At 33.9% G+C, this 14,257-nt stretch overlaps 1 protein-coding gene across 1 annotated transcript; it reads left to right on the top strand.

The window, feature by feature from the left end:
• The first annotated feature begins 5,290 nt into the window (after positions 1–5,290).
• LOC146912536 (SNF1-related protein kinase catalytic subunit alpha KIN10-like) lies at positions 5,291–13,855 on the top strand. Its single transcript, XM_085722113.1, has 11 exons — positions 5,291–5,375; positions 7,036–7,234; positions 7,475–7,659; positions 7,739–7,921; positions 8,047–8,178; positions 10,839–11,024; positions 11,195–11,284; positions 11,361–11,444; positions 11,799–11,939; positions 12,355–12,552; positions 13,285–13,855. The coding sequence occupies exons 2-11, from the start codon at positions 7,045–7,047 to the stop codon at positions 13,393–13,395; spliced, it is 1,500 nt and encodes a 499-aa protein (XP_085578239.1). The 5' UTR covers positions 5,291–5,375; positions 7,036–7,044; the 3' UTR covers positions 13,396–13,855.
• The last annotated feature ends 402 nt before the right edge of the window (positions 13,856–14,257 follow it).

Raw genomic sequence — 14,257 nt, 5'->3', positions numbered from 1 at the left:
TGTGTTACAAATTTCAAACAGAGTCTGCTCATCAATTTTTTTCCTTTCAATTTGTGCAACGTATTTAATATAGAGATAAAACATTAATTAATTACAGATTAAACTAATGAAACACAATTGTAAAATTTATAGATGGATAAAAACTCAAGAATAATCATGTCTGATAACAGCAAAGATTTCAATTTCAAACTTAATCTAATAACTATATTAACCTTAGGTATATTAATATCAAGCCTTAATAGTTCACACAAATATATCAATAACAATGTCATACAAAATAATAATTGTGGTATGAGAATTTAAAGGATCAGTAATTCTTTTTGATATATATATATAAATAATATATATGGAAAAATGTAATATACTCGTATACGGGCCAGCTTGGTAGGCTTGATAGGCTTTTTTATAAGCCTAAGCTTGGCCTAATTAAATTAATAGGCTTTTTAAAAAGCTCAAGCTTGACTCATTTATTAAACGAGTTAGGCCAAGCCGAGTTTTTAGTAGGCCGAGCCATAGGCCCTTGACGAGCGGCCTGACCTATTCCCACCCCTATTTGTTAGCATTTTCTTTATTAAAAACATATGTTGGATCTCACAAAAACTTAACACATTCTTAAGGCTAAGCACCAATCAAAACCCTTGCCTTTCCACTTATTGGTCTGGAACTGTTCATCAACAATGGTATTTTCTCAGAATTTTGATTTATTTTGGATGGGAAAATAATTTTAATAGGGGATGGCCCAATGAAATTACTAGGAAAGGTAGCTGTTTATAGGTTAATTAAAAATTAGTAATTGTCCAATCATAGCTGTTTATAGGTTAATTTAAAATTACTAGGACTGTTTATAGGTTCATCACCACAACCTGCAAAAATCAAATTCATACATCCAGATTCCAAACAACACAGTGCACAGCCATCAAAGAAAAAGCAAAAGGTAGTAATTCTTTTTTTTAGATCTAGGTCAGATCGTGTTCATTTAAGAAATTTTGAGTTTAAAACGAGAAAGTTTGTTTGAAAAAGCAAAAGGTAGAAATTTTGAAGAAGGTTTTTCTAGATCTAGGTTGTTTGATTTTGTTTTTGTGAATTTTGAGTCTGAAAACGTGTAGAGGAGGGGGAGTAGAAGAGAAAGTACAAAAAAAAATAAAAAAAAGGAGCGATTTTAACTCCAGTGCGGCGGCGCCGCCGCGATGGCTCGCCGGCCACCGCACCGGAGACACCTCCAGCCACCACCTTCTCGTCGGAGAAGATAAAGAAAGGAAGGAGAGAGAAGAGACCTTCTCTCTCTAAAAGAAGGTAGAGAGAGAGAGGGAAAGAAAAAATGAATAAAAAAAACCAGTACAACCATTATATACTACTAAACCGAACCGGTTCAATCTTTGAACCGGTCTAACCCTGTCAGGCCCACGCCCCCTGCATCCTTTAGGTCCAATCTGCATCATTTTCTTCTTCTTGCACCCCCATATTACTGCCCGCACCCCCCTTCTCTTTTATTTTCTATTCTATTTTATTTTATGTCTTTCATGCATTTTTTTTTATCTTATTTTATTTTGCATTGCACTCTATTGTTTACTATTATCATATGCATATTTAAATTCTGTCATTTATTTTATTGCATAGCCCTTAGAATATATTTTAGGTCAATGTAAATCGTAAAAAATGAGAAAATTGTGCGTGCGTGGGTCTTTTTCAATAAACTCATTGGTCTCCACAAACACTCAAGAGTTTGGGGCTGAGCACTCGTCAATAGTCCTTATATGAAAATACATAGCGGAGGCAAGATGCATAAACAGAGTAAACATTATACGTGAATTAGAGATCTCATTCTAACTCACGTACGTAAACATGTATGAAAATAGTGTTCTTAATAAAACTCATTAAGACTCGATTCCTAATGCAATATTTATATGTCGATGCATATGATTTCAGAATTAATACCACTCTCCAGAGGGTTGTGGCAACGTCACTGGGGAGATGAGTATCTCACTAATCTGTCAGACTCGATGATCCACATTGGGATAAATTGGTTCCATTCTGGAATACACACCCCGTGCCACCTCTCCAATGTGCACCTCGTGACTCCTCTCTGGTGGCCACGTAACTATGAAATGCATCAGCATACAATTCTCCATATATGCATAAGCATTTCTAATCATATGCAATTTCTCAAATATATCATCAACATATGTAACTCATTATTCTCAAGAATACGACTTTGCATATGTAAACATTTACTCATCTTGACAACCACATATTCTTGAACACGTAAGCATATACGAAGCAATTATAAAGATAAACATCACGTCAGTTTTGTGGAAAAGTATATAAAAATATAGAGGTGTCCTTGCCTCGATTAGCTTTTCCCCCAAACAAATACGTCCTTTTCTCTTCTACCTCATTTAGTCATCAAAGTCCCTCAAGAACTGAATAGCCTTCCCATAGATGATATTCTAAATTTTCTCACATCAATAACACCTCCAAGTAAAGGCCTTTCTTTCTCCTATCACTGATTTTTCCAACTCCCACTCTAAATTTCTCATAATCTCACTTGTCTCTCAAAGTTCACAAAACCAACACTCAAGAGAAAGGAACGAGAAAATGACGAAGTAGGGAGATGATTGCACTTGAGAAAGAGCAAGACAACTTGATCATTTCCTACTCTGGAAAGCCACGATTTTGAAGGTTAGGAATAGGCCAAAGACGGGTTACAGGGTTAATAATAGGCCCATTTCCTACTCTGGTTTGTAGAAGAATGGATCTTGGCAATTAGGCATGACACCAAAATTCGTACATGCGGGTACCCGTCTAAACCCACTCCAATTGGACGAGATTTCTCGCTTTGACTAGGTTTGGATATGAGTTTGGGTTTTTCTCGAGGTTACAGGGATATAGGTATCCACCCCAAATCCTCACCTGAATCCATCCCCGAATGCTAAAAATTACTTTATCGCTCTTTTAATATAAATAAAAACGCAAATCCTGAACCATTTCACGCAATCAGTAAGAATGTCAGTATGTGTTTACATTCACCCGAGTTTTCTCTCTTCTTCCACATCTCACGCCCTCAATCTCTCTCTTCTACATTATAACATTGCCCTATGGGCTGGAAAAACTTCTTTCTGTATTTTAAAAAAATGATTCGCTTTGGATACGTGGATGGGGCGGGGATACTCGAATCTGCCAGAGACGGAATTTCTCATCCCCGTTGGGTATGAGTAGGGTAGTAGGTAAGTATATGACAATAGGGGGCGGGATGGGAAAGGCAAAACTTGTCCCGACCTCGCCCCATTGTCATGCCTATTGGTAATTTGGAGTCGATTGTGAGGCAAGTATAGTCGGACAAAAAATTGTTTCATCCAAAGAATCAAACTCGGGTTCTCCCGAACAATTCGTCGTTTAGTGAAGCTCATTAATCACTTAAGTCGGGTTAATTTAGTTGTTGTAGCTCGTTTTTCAACCTAAATAACATTACTTCTTACAATACAAAAAAAAAATTTATTTTTTGTTTTTAGTTGTGTCAAAACATGTAATGTTTTTAGTTGAATGTTTATTCTATGTTGAACATAGGATTTGGATGTCATTATTATTTTTTTGTTTTGATGTTTTTAATGTATATTTCTATTTCAAAATTTCAGTTATTTTTTGTTTTTGTATTTAACATATAATTTATTTTTCGCTTTATATATGAACTATTTTCTCTTTTTACATTTGTTTGTGCGAGTCAATATTTTTTTTTCTTCCATTTGTACGTGCGAATCAATATTTATCACCGTGTTTTTAATTCAGCAGGGACAATTGTTGATATATCTTGATTTCATTTTTCTATCCTTTGTTTTGCCTAACTATTGGTTTAGTTTCAATTACATTTATGTCGTCCGAGTTTGGATTGATTTATCATATTTGGTTATGCATTATTATTGCAGATCCATAGCTATGGCATCAATGTTACTGGATTAAGTTTGCTTTTATCATGAGAGGTTGAATTGCATTGCTTCAAGGGTATCATGCATACCAATGATTTTATCAAAATATTTACTATTTTATTTCTGCCTATTGAATAGAAAGAATAAATTCATCTATGAAGGTTGATTCAAACTCTATCCGATAATATTCTGCAGGTGTGGGGCAAAGTTTGTTGTAGTGTTCATTTTTCTTTCAATAGCTTATTGTGGAGATATCTACGGTAGATTGATAAGAAACATAAAATTAATATATTGTGTATTTTTGTGTGTGTTTCTGTTTTTTGACTATCCGTGCTTTTTTAAAAGATTATTACATACTTTTTTTTCATATTATATACTGGGAAAATATTTGATATACCTTGGTTTCATTTTTCTATTTTCTTATTACTACTTTAGATCCAATTACGTTTATATGGTCCGAGTTTGGATTGATTTACCATATTTAGTTCTGCATTATTGTTGAAGAGTCATGTCTATGGCTTAAATGTTACAGGATTTAGTTTGCTTCTATCTCGAAAGATTGGGTTTCATTGATACAAAGGTATCGTGTATGCTGATGATTTGTTCAAAATATTTGGTACTTTAATTCTGCATATTGAATGGACAGAATAAATTCATATATAGAGGTTTGCATCTATCTCTGCATATTTGATACTTTAGAATTTGTTTCTCTTTTTCATGTTGGACTGTCTCTGTTTTTTTTTAAGAAGTTATTACAACCCTGTTCTTATTTGTATTTTCGAATTGTTATTTTTGTTTGGACTTTTTTTTTCTCAATGGTGTTTTGTTTGTATAAGGCTTTAGATTTCTACGAACTAATCTCTTTATTTTTAGAGATACATTTTGACTTAGAGTATGTTTTCTGGGGTTGACAATGTATTATGAAATATGCATAAAACACGGTAGATACATCATTTGTTTTTGTGGCTTCGAGGACTCCTTGGATATTGTGACGGATATTTTATGACTTTTGGTGACTTTAATGTGTACGTGTGTTGCCGTAGTTTTTGTATTTTTGCAGCTATTAGTTGTTATCTACAACGTTGCAGAATTAGTTGTTATCGTCGTTTTTATCTGTCTACAGCTGTGTGGAATTGGTCTGTTCACGTTGTTTTCGACCTTAAATAAAAATTAATCAGTCAAGGCTCCAAACTAACGTGTTGTGCGTAGGATATTCCAGCCGTGCGTTGCACGGGTTAGTACACTAGTTCTTACCACAAACAAACAAAAAATATAAAAAAGACAAAAGGACCAAATTGCATAGGGAATGTAAAAAAAGGAAAATGAGTGCAAAACGCTGCGTTTAATTGGCGTCTTCTTCAATCATCGTCACGTTTCTTTTCATTCATTCTTCACCTTTTTAGGGTTTCTTTCTTCACTCTCTCTGCAACTTCGATTTTCTCTCTCTAATCTCTGGTGAGCTCTCTCTCTCTCTCTCTCTCTCTCTATTTTTCCGCTTTTCGTGAATAAGTTATTCGCTTTGATTCGTTGATTTTTGAATCTGGATTGCTTTGGTGATGAATTTGTGAATTTATCATGCAAAGATTTGATTTATTTTTTCGATTTGAATTCATTCAATTCGAGCTTCTGAAGTTTTTTACTCAATTATTGTTAATTAAAATGTGTTTATTGTTAATTGTGTTATTGTAGATGGGAAAAAAAAATCATTGAATTTTGTTAAGGTTGGATTTTAGGTTAGTGTAGAAAAAATTGAAAGAAATTGAGTTAATTGTATAAGATGATGGTTTTTGAGAAGTAAAAAAATATGGTGATTGAGGAGGGTTCATGTTATTGAGGGAAAATTTGTTGTAACTGTGGTGGAAGGGAAAAAATATGGTTTTGAGAAAAGGGTAGTATAAGGTCATTAATGGTCAAAACCTTAGAGGATTTTTGGGTATTAATGCGAGAGGTCCTAATCGAAGAAAGGTGCGAATGACCACAGATTTGTTTTATTTTATTTTCAACTGTCGGCTGGACTGTATTACCTTATTAGAATAAAAAATGAGCAAATTAGGACGTGTTTATAAGGAATGCCTTGCTTGACCTAGTAACGCTTGCCAAAGGTCCCACATGCATGCACCTACCTTAAAGGGACAATATCTCGGTGCGTTACCTTCGCGCGTTAGATTTGCTCTTTGGTGTATTTGATGTGTCGGTTTCCTCGTTTCTGTTGGATCTTATAGTGTATTCTATTGGTAGGTAGAATTTTGTACAACAACTTAACGTGGATTTAAGGTCAAAATCCTGGTGGGTTTATGTGGCATTTATGCGAGAGATGCTGATAATTTGTATATCGAATTGAAGAAAGGTGCCACAGACCTAACGGTTTGTTTTTTTTAACGGTCGGCTGGATTTGTTTTGCCTTATTAGAATCAAAATGAGCAAATTAGAATGGTGGTCTTTTAACAGGTTCCAATTAAGAAAATTATGCCTTGCTCGAACTAGTAATGCTTGCCAAAGGTCCCATGGGCATGCACCTAACTTAAAGGGACAACACCTCGATGCGTTACCTTGCTTCTTTAGATTCACTCTTTGGCGTACATGATGCGTTGATTTCTTCTTTTTTGTTACCTCTTCTATTGTATTTAAAATTTTGTATACCAACTAAATATTAAGAAAAAGTATATTTCTTGAGTTGTGTATCAAATGCTGGCAATTATGAGAAGATACTTTCTGTGAAAACAACGGGCTTTACGTGCTATACTGTAGCCTAAAAAAAAATGTATATTTATTTTGCTTTCTGTGATCATTGTTGTTTGCATCTCTGATTATATACATTGTTTAAGATAGTCAAAGTTAAAATATTCCCTTAAGGCCTTAACTCAATAAAGTAAATCATTAAATGTGTTTTAGAACACGATCATAACTCATCCCTTATTAGAGGAAAATTATGCCGTGGACAGTGGACACCAATTAAATTTATTGGCATTTTTTAATCACTTTGCGTATGATCCTTTCATTTATGTATTAGATTTCATATCCAATGATGGCTTCAATCTGTATTTTACACATGTATCTATTTTCATATGCGTCTGAGTCTGAGTTTCATATTGTTTCTTTCTGAATTTTCCTCTAGATTTTGAAAATGGATGGATCTGCTGGACCTGGTGGTGGAAATGTGAATGCATTTCTACGGAACTATAAAATGGGGAAAACACTTGGAATTGGCTCCTTTGGCAAAGTAAAAATTGCGGAGCATGTATTGACTGGGCACAAAGTTGCCATTAAGATTCTCAATCGCCGGAAGATAAAAAATATGGAAATGGAAGAAAAGGGTATGGGCATAACTATGACTCATACTCTATAAAATTGCAGGACTTGATTTTAATTGTTTATAGTTTCTTCCATTATTTTTCTGAAATTTTTTATTTTTACGTTCAAAAACATATTTTGTGTGTATTTGGAGATTGATAATTGATTTTCTTAAGCTATAGTTTTCAAACTCTGTTTTTGCTTCAGCCAAGTCTTGATTGATTAAATATGCTTATAGTATTTTTTTCTTCAATCTGTTGCAGTGAGAAGAGAAATTAAGATTTTAAGACTGTTCATGCACCATCACATCATACGCCTTTACGAGGTTGTGGAAACCCCAACAGATATTTATGTTGTGATGGAGTATGTGAAATCCGGAGAGCTCTTCGATTACATTGTAGAAAAGGGTAGGCTACAAGAAGATGAAGCTCGCAGTTTTTTCCAGCAGGTATAATTACTTCTTTTGCGTACTTGAGAAGCTTATACTTGTCATGGAGTATTTAATCTAACTTCTACTTTAAATGCAGATAATCTCTGGTGTGGAGTACTGTCACAGGAATATGGTAGTTCATAGAGACTTGAAGCCTGAGAATTTACTTTTGGACTCAAAATGGAGTGTCAAGATTGCTGATTTTGGCCTGAGCAACATCATGCGTGATGGCCACTTTCTTAAGACAAGTTGTGGAAGCCCTAACTATGCAGCTCCCGAGGTTTGTACGTCTACGGATTTTAAATTTTAATTGAACAAGTTATTATTGTTGATGTTCATTTTGATAATCTACATTTCCTTCCTCCTATGATTCTTAGTTCTTGGTCAAACTGTTACTTTTTGTAGGTTATCTCTGGGAAATTATATGCTGGACCTGAAGTAGATGTTTGGAGCTGTGGTGTAATTTTATATGCACTTCTCTGTGGCACTCTACCTTTTGATGATGAAAATATTCCCAACCTATTCAAAAAAATAAAGGTAATTTTTTTTACTTTTCTGTTTTGTGAGTTTGCAAAGACCAGTAGATTTTATTACCCACCACTGCCATGTCATATTGATTGGATTTTGGGTTTGGGCCTAACTCATCCCCTGTTGCGTAGATAAGTCTGTTTTGAGAAACAACACTAGGTTAAACACTGAATCAGTATATTACTAGTACATTATTAACTTTTGTTAGAATAAATAATCCTCAATGACCCAAGTCTATCAAATATTAACAACACCAACAAAAAAATAACTGTATTAAACTAATTGAGGTCAGTAGCCACAAATGAAGATGGATTAAAGGAAAACAAGTGGGAGGTAAAGAACCATCAGTGCCATGGTTAATAAAAATGATGGGAAATGTTAACAAGTACCCTTAAGGCATTGTTTAGTAACTTTAAATAGTAAGTTTTTGTCAAATTTTGTGAAATCAATGCATTGGAAATTGGAGTTTTTGACTTTTTTAAAGAATAATTTCTTTATTAGGAATCCTTAAAGAGTGCCCTTAGGGCACTCGTTAACAAGACCCTAAAATGATCATCAAACTTGCGAATTAACTTAGAGATGATAGAACTATAAGATGCCACAAATCGATTCTACACATCAAAAGAGTCGGTTGTTTTTTGCTCCTTTGTTTGGTAAAGAACCATCAAGTGCCATGGTTAGTAAAATGATTATCAAACTGTATATACAATTTCATATTGTATAAATTTTATTTCTCATCAAATTAAATTACTCAATTTATTAGTATAATTTTTTTTAATTAATATTTCCTTGTAAGGAATATTTGTTTTTTTTAAGATATCTTTATATAAATATATTGATATCTTTACATTAATAATATTTTTATTTGTATAAATATATCATCTTCTATTATGGAATAGTTATGAACTAATCGTTGTATTTTTAGATATGTTTATATAAATATTTTGTTTTTTTTTCTTTAGTCACATTAATAATATTTTACGTTTATAAAAATAGAATCTCCTATTATGGAATACTTATCAACTTATTGTTGTCAATCAACTCATACAAATTTAGTAAATAACATGCATTTTTGTAATTTCATACATAATAACTAAAATTATTTGCATTTAATATGAATATGTATTTTCAAATTAGGTCTTACATGCTTTCGAATATTATAAAGAGAAGTGGGCCCCATCAGCTTTACTTCTCTCTTCTCTATTTCTCATCTAACCGAGAAAGAGAAAATCACTATTTCTCTTGTTTCAATCTCTCTTCCCTATTGACTCACATGTTTGAGGAGGTTTGAAAATAATTACCCTAGGTTGTTCATTTTCTTCAGGCATGCCTAAAATTACAACAGTTATCATTTTACAATTTCCAATTACAATAGTTTAGTGTCTTACAAAAGCCCATAATGCAACAGCTGAGTCATTGACAAGGCTCCACAGTACACCTTTTTTCTATCCTCATGAATTAGACAATAGAGAAGTGTTATTTGAACAATCAATTTGGTGACAACTTATTTGACAACCATATTTTACAAAGAAAAAAGTGGTATTGGCACGGAAACCATAGCAATAGAGAGATAAAGTAAAAAGTTATGTGAGTATGAGAGAGTTGTTGCAAAAGTTGTCACTAAATAGATGTTCAAATATCATTTCTCTAGACAATAAACATTAATCTCCAAATTGCAGAACTCAACTCCAGAGATACATCTAAAATCTCACCATATATCCATCTGCAAAGGAGGTGAGTCATGGCATATTGACTCTCAACCCCATAACTCCCTACACAAACAAGAACAGAACTAGAAAACACAAACAAATCCATTGTTGCCTGTTTGCAATGAGCCCAAGAGGCCATTGAGGTGAAAGAACCCAAACTTTACCAAGCTGAATCCATCTCCCACAAGAGGAACCCACTCCCACCATTCTTCAATCTTTAGTAATTTTGAACCTTTTGATTATTTTAATATCTCCATCAATTTTGAAATTGTTATACTCTGTTGAGTTCTGAAATTATCTTATATGATCGAATGAATTTTTCCATCAATTTTGAATACTTTTGCTATGTTTGTATCAGTCTTGCTCTGCCTTGTCCAGTCCAGTCCAGTCCAGTCTAGTGTTTGTTTACAAAGTATTTTAATTTATTATTTGGTTTTCTTCATTTCTGAGTTAGAAGATTGATTGTTTTATATGCAGTTTCTTTTCTTTTCTTTTCTTTTCTTCCAATTTTGGTTTTCTTCATTACTGATGAAAGGGGGGTCTTCATCATCCTCTCTGGTCTTATAATAAAAGGAGGCATATGCTCCACACGGAAGAAAAATTGGGGAAATATGCCAATGTTTTTGCCGGTTTCTTTCTTTAGCCTATCAAGATCGTGGAACTTATACCATTCTACTCATCTATCGATTTTGCACTAATTTCATTCCACAATCTCATGATTCTTTTCTGCCTGAGCTCTGATGCATGATCTATTTTGCTGTAGATATTTCATTATGTAACATAGTTCAGTTCTATGTTTAAAAGTGCACCATTAATAATAACTTTGAATTAACCCATTGGATGGCTTTTTTTTAAGAACCCCATCACACAAATTAGGTTTATTATTTATCTCTTCAATGATGCTCTTTAGAAATAGTTTTTATTTTGCTTCTGAAGTAGTCCTCTTCTCATTTGTTATAGGGTGGGATATATACTCTTCCTAGTCATCTATCTCCTGGGGCCAGAGATTTGATACCAAGGCTGCTTGTGGTGGATCCCATGAAAAGGATGACCATACCTGAGATACGCCAACACCCATGGTTCCAACTTCATCTGCCTCGATATTTGGCTGTGCCACCACCAGATACACTTCAACAGGCCAAAAAGGTTTGTGTTTTTTTTGAAGGGTTCTGCTTCCTTTTTGCATTTCTGTGGTACACTAGAATTTCAATTGGTTTTGCTTGTTTTTTGAAGCTCATAATTACACGTGTTGCATATAATATGGTGCTTGTGTTAACTAGTCCTAAATTTTTTCAACCAATGTCGTGATTTTGCAGATTGATGAGGAGATTCTTCAGGAGGTGGTTAATAGGGGATTTGCTAGGGAACCATTGGTTGAGTCCCTTAAGAACAGGGTACAAAATGAGGTTTGTCCCATTCATTTTCACATAGACTTGCCTGCTTGCCAGATTGCTTCTTATTACTCACATCGATTTATTTCAGGGTACTGTGACTTACTATTTGTTATTGGACAACCGATATCGTGTCTCCACTGGCTATCTCGGAGCTGAGTTTCAAGAGACAATGGTCAGTTTGTTTTCTCTTCAATTACTTAACAATTTCATTAGTTGTATGTATTCAGTCATTTATCTTATACCTTATCTTATAGTTGATACGACACATCTTTAACTTACTTTTAAATTATATCCCCGTGTGAAATATGCAGCAATCTCAAAATTGCTTGTATACTCTAAATAGTACTCCCATATGTAAATTATGCATGTAAAACTTATATTTAGCTTGATCATAGTTGTTTATGTAGTTTTTTACCATGGAAATTGTAGGTTTCCTATTCTTGATATTTTATTTCGTTCTCTACATCTTTTTAGATCAGGACTATGCAAAGGTCTATAATTTTGGTTTTATGATATGACTGCTCAGGATTCTGGTTTGAGCCGTATCCACTCCGGTGAAGTTGCTTCTCCAGTCGTTGGACACCGCTTTCCAGGGTATATGGATTACCAAGGAGTAGGAATGAGGCAACAGTTCCCTGCTGAGAGAAAATGGGCTCTTGGGCTTCAGGTGCAGCATTTTACTTGTTTGGTTTATGTCGAAACTGGATTCTGTAACCATTTATTTTGCTTGGCATCTTTAATTTACTCCACCATCACTAGCAACAATTTGTGGCTTTTAATGAAATAATTGTTGGATGTTTGTGACTGTTTCAACTTTTGAGGGTGAATTATCAAATTTATTGATTGAAGGTGTTACTTATGTGCTTCCTATTTTTCACATTGGGTGTAAACACATGACCTTATTGGTATTAATCTGTTGTCATTAATAATAGTTGTCATCTGAAAAATTGATGTTTGGCATTAATCTATTGTCATTAATAATAGTTGTCATCTGAATAATTGATGTTTTGACGTACGTGTTTTAATAGTTACCTGTAACTGATGTCTTTAAGCTGTTGGTTCTGTTTTTTGACATGTGACAGTCTCGAGCCCAGCCTCGTGAAATAATGACCGAGGTCCTTAAAGCTCTGCAAGAACTGAATGTCTGCTGGAAAAAAATTGGACCCTATAACATGAAGTGCAGATGGGCCGTAGGCATCCCTGGTCATCATGGAGGAAATGACAGCATTATTGAGAACGAAGCTGTTCCTAGGACAACTGTAGTCAAGTTTGAACTGCAGGTAGTTATCCCGATAAACCCTTATCTATGTTGCATTTCGATTTAAACGAATTGTTTAATTACCAGTGTGGTATTAACTTTTTCATTGTCATTCGTTGATGCACATGATCATCCAGAACCCTTTGCTAAACATTAGTAGTTTGAACCCCAAGTTGAAGGGTCTTAAAAAAAAATTCTTCCTCCAACCTCCTATTTTTTTAGTACTATGACAATTTGATTGGCTTGCTTAAGTCATTGTTGGCTGTTGCTATATTTTGGTTCCTTGGGCATGCAATCAAATAATTTCTTATAGGAATATTGTGTTTTGGAATCTATTAGAAAAGAGGCCAACTCGCATTTAACCAGGATTGAACTAGTTGTCCATGTAGCCCCGGTACTTTATATTGAAAGTGTGTCTGGTGTCCAACGAACTAGTTGCCTATGTAGCACCGGTATTTTATATTGGAAGTGTGTCTGGTGTCCAACTTGTGGCGGTGTCTAATTCTATCACTTTCATTTTTTAAATTTCTATTGTTTCTTACGTGTTAGTGTTATGTGTCATATTCAGTGTATGAGTTGATGCTTCATAGTTAGTTATTGCTTCTCTGTTTACAGGCTTGCGAATTATAATGCTAACAGGAAAACAATTACACACTTCATAGCTTACTTTTATGCCTGAAGATTGATATTCTCTTATAAGTTTTCGGTACTTTTTTCATGAACATTCTCAAACCTCTGTTAATATCTTTTACAGCTGTACAAAACTCAGGAGAAATATCTGCTTGATCTTCAAAGGCTTGAAGGACCTCAGTTTCTTTTCTTGGATCTTTGTGCTGCCTTCCTTGCGCAGCTTCGTGTTCTGTAGTGTGAATATAGTGCACTCACATGAGGGACTTGATGTGAATAAGCTTATGTTGTACATATAATTTCCCTTTCAGTATGGGCTGAACTTATATCTTTGCACTTTTTAGTATACCTCCAGTTTTTAATCGGTTGATCATGATTATGGGGCAATCCTATAATTGGTATTCACTTCCCTTTTCACAGTGAATTGTGTTTTTCGATCCTGTGAATCTCTGGGAATTTATTTGAAAAAATATTCCTCATTCGACAGTTATTTATGGCATTGAACCTAATGTTGTAATTGACTATTTATTACCGGGAAGCTGTGGGGTTGTTTGCTTAATCTGCGTCGAACATGAGCTTGCAGATTAGCTTTTTCTCCCCACTCGCCTTGCATTACATTGCTGGTATGCTTATTTAACTGCTCATATTTGTTACTTTTATTATTGTTTTTTTTTTTAATAAAAAACTTATTGGTAGAATGCTTTTTTGGTTGTGATTTGTAATTATTTTATGATCGACAAGTTTTAAGTATTCATCATGTCTTTGATTCGATTTAGAAGTTTGTGTATGGATGAATGTCTTTGGAGGAAAAATTTATCTACCAGGTATAAAATTGTTCAACATTTTTTTTAGGGCTGATTAGATGTTTGTATACCTTTTTTGTGTATTTTTGTATGCTATTATTTATGTAGATATTAGATGTTGAGTTGTTAAACATTTTAGAATATCGTTTTTTTTAGAATGGTTGAATCACATGGGACTTGTTTAACAAAGTTACAAAAACAACGTAAACAAAAGAAGAAACTAAATTTTTCTAATTAAAAAAAAAAAAGCTAAAATTTTATGACAAAAGAACTTGTATGGTTAGTTTGTTTTAATCA

Source organism: Medicago sativa, chromosome 6 (assembly GCF_051527215.1).
Source record: "Medicago sativa cultivar Bolivia chromosome 6, Bolivia_mono, whole genome shotgun sequence".
NCBI lineage: Eukaryota > Viridiplantae > Streptophyta > Magnoliopsida > Fabales > Fabaceae > Medicago > Medicago sativa.
The sequence above is the reverse complement of the archived record's forward strand: the minus strand, read 5'-3'. Positions and strand labels throughout refer to the sequence as shown.